At 65.2% G+C, this 2053-nt stretch overlaps 1 protein-coding gene across 1 annotated transcript; it reads left to right on the top strand.

Annotated features, from left to right (window-relative positions):
* Positions 1–786: 786 nt before the first annotated feature.
* Positions 787–1523, top strand: NXPH4 (neurexophilin 4). The gene has a single exon (XM_024212250.2). The coding sequence runs from the start codon at positions 801–803 to the stop codon at positions 1521–1523; it is 723 nt and encodes a 240-aa protein (XP_024068018.2). The 5' UTR covers positions 787–800.
* Positions 1524–2053: the final 530 nt, after the last annotated feature.

The following is a 2053-nucleotide window of genomic DNA, read 5'->3' as shown; positions in this document are numbered from 1 at the left end:
GCGTGTTCACGTATGTGTGTTTGGGTGAGAGTGAGCGTGTGTGAGTGTGCACGGGTGGGCGTGTTCACGTGTGTGTGTTTGGGTGAGAGCGTGTGTGGGTGTGCGAAGGTGGGCATGTTCATGTGTGTGTGTTTGGGTGAGAGCGTGCGTGTGTGAGTGCGTGTGGGTGTGTTCATGTGTGTGTCTTTGGGTGAGAGCGTGTGTGTGTGTGAGTGTGCGCGGGCGGGTGGGCGGGTGCATGGGCGGGCGTGTTCATGTGTGTGTGTTTGGGTGAGAGTGAGCGTGTGTGAGTGTGCACGGGCGGGCCGGCTTGTGCGTGTTCATGTGAGCTCCATGAGCTTTGGAGCCTGCGTTCAGGTGCTATCGTAAAACCAGCCGTAGCCGCGCCTCGGGGCAGCCGGAGCTCCCTTCCCGTTGGGGCCGCAGAGCCTTCATGCCGGTTCTGGCGCTACCGGGCCCGGTTCCAAGGGACCCTCCTGGGCTTGGCACTGAGCCTGGCTGACTCGGGGAGTTTGGCAGGTTTGGGGGGGCAGGGCTGTGCTGGGGAGCGGGGCACAGAGGGTCAGGGGCAGGGCTGGGGGCACAGGGCTTGGGGCAGGGCTGTGATGGGGGCAGGGGGTGGGGGCACAGGGGTTGGGGGCAGGGCTGTGATGGGGGCAGGGGGTGGGAGCACAGGGGTTGGGAGCAGGGCTGTGATAGGGCAGGGGTTGGGGGCAGGGCTGTGATGGGGGGCAGGGCTGTGCTGACTCACTGCCCCCTTCTCTCTCTGCTCCCCACAGGTGGTCTGCGTGGAGGGCCACATGACCAAAACCCTGGGCTACCTGGAGCTGGGCACTTCGGGGCTCCTGAAGACCCTCCCGTCCGGCGCCTTGAAGCCTCTGCCCCTGCCCCAGGCCCGGCTGTTCTCCGGGGAGCCCTCGAAGGCCAAGGCCGGTGCCCTGAGCCCCTGGGCCTGGCCTAGGAACCAGACGGGCGCCGAGCCCCCGGGCCAGTGGGTCCAGCGCAAGCCCTCGCTCAAGACGGGCCGGGCCCGGAAGATCTTCGGCTGGGGCGACTTCTACTTCAACATCAAGACGCTCAAGTTCAGCCTGCTGGTGACGGGCAAGATCGTGGACCACGTCAACGGCACCTTCAGCGTCTACTTCCGGCACAACTCCTCCAGCCTGGGCAACGTCTCCGTCAGCATCGTGCCCCCGGGCAAGGTGGTGGAGTTCGACGTGCTGGGGCCCCCGCCGGCCTCCGAGCTCCAGCAAGCCACCCTACCCGAGGCCAAGGAGTCCAGGGCCTTCAACTGCCACGTGGAGTACGAGAAGACCAACCGGGCCCGGAAGAACAAGCCCTGCCTCTACGACCCGGCCAAGGTGTGCTTCACCGAGCACACGCAGAGCCACGCCGCCTGGCTGTGCGCCAAGCCCTTCAAAGTCATCTGCATCTTCGTCTCCTTCTGCAGCTTTGACTACAAGCTGGTGCAGAAGGTCTGCCCCGATTACAACTTCCAGCACGACCGCCCCTACTTCGGCTGAACCTCCCCCCCCCCGCCCCCCCAAATAAAAACCCAGCTCGCACAGCTTCCGGGGGGCGGGGAAGGACCCTGCCTCGCCCTGGTGGGGCCAGAGGATGGGCTTCTCCAAGCCGCGCGGAGGAGGGGGTGCCGTGGAAGCGGGCGTGGGGGACGCTGTGGCGAGCCCCTTTGGGGACCTGGGGGACCGGACGCTTTGCTCCATCAGCTACGGGCCTGTGGAACCGCCCGGGACCCAGCCAGGCCGGGCGGACGCAGCCGGATCCCCTCGAACCGTGGTGGAAGGATGGGTGGGGGGACAAGCGAGCAACGGAGCCGGTCGCCCCCATCCCTGCGGGGAAATGGGGGGACGAGGGCCAGGGGCTGCACAGGACCAGCGAGTGACACGTGCCCAGGGGTTCAAATCGGCGTGTGTGTGTGTGTAAATATATCAGTGATATCGGGGATGCGTGTGTAAATATATCAGTGATCCCAGGGGGTGCGTGTGTAAATGTATCAGTGATATGGGGGATGTGTGAGTGATGTATCCGTGAT

The sequence above is a fragment of the Terrapene carolina genome, unplaced genomic scaffold (genome assembly GCF_002925995.2).
Source record: "Terrapene carolina triunguis isolate 2854851 unplaced genomic scaffold, T_m_triunguis-2.0 Scaffold31385, whole genome shotgun sequence".
NCBI classification, from domain to species: domain Eukaryota; kingdom Metazoa; phylum Chordata; order Testudines; family Emydidae; genus Terrapene; species Terrapene triunguis.
This window is presented reverse-complemented; position numbering and strand designations above follow the sequence as displayed.

Bases quoted from the DNA above. Each gene is read 5' to 3' on its own strand.
- NXPH4 (XM_024212250.2), top strand. From the start codon at position 801: ATGACCAAAACCCTGGGCTACCTGGAGCTGGGCACTTCGGGGCTCCTG.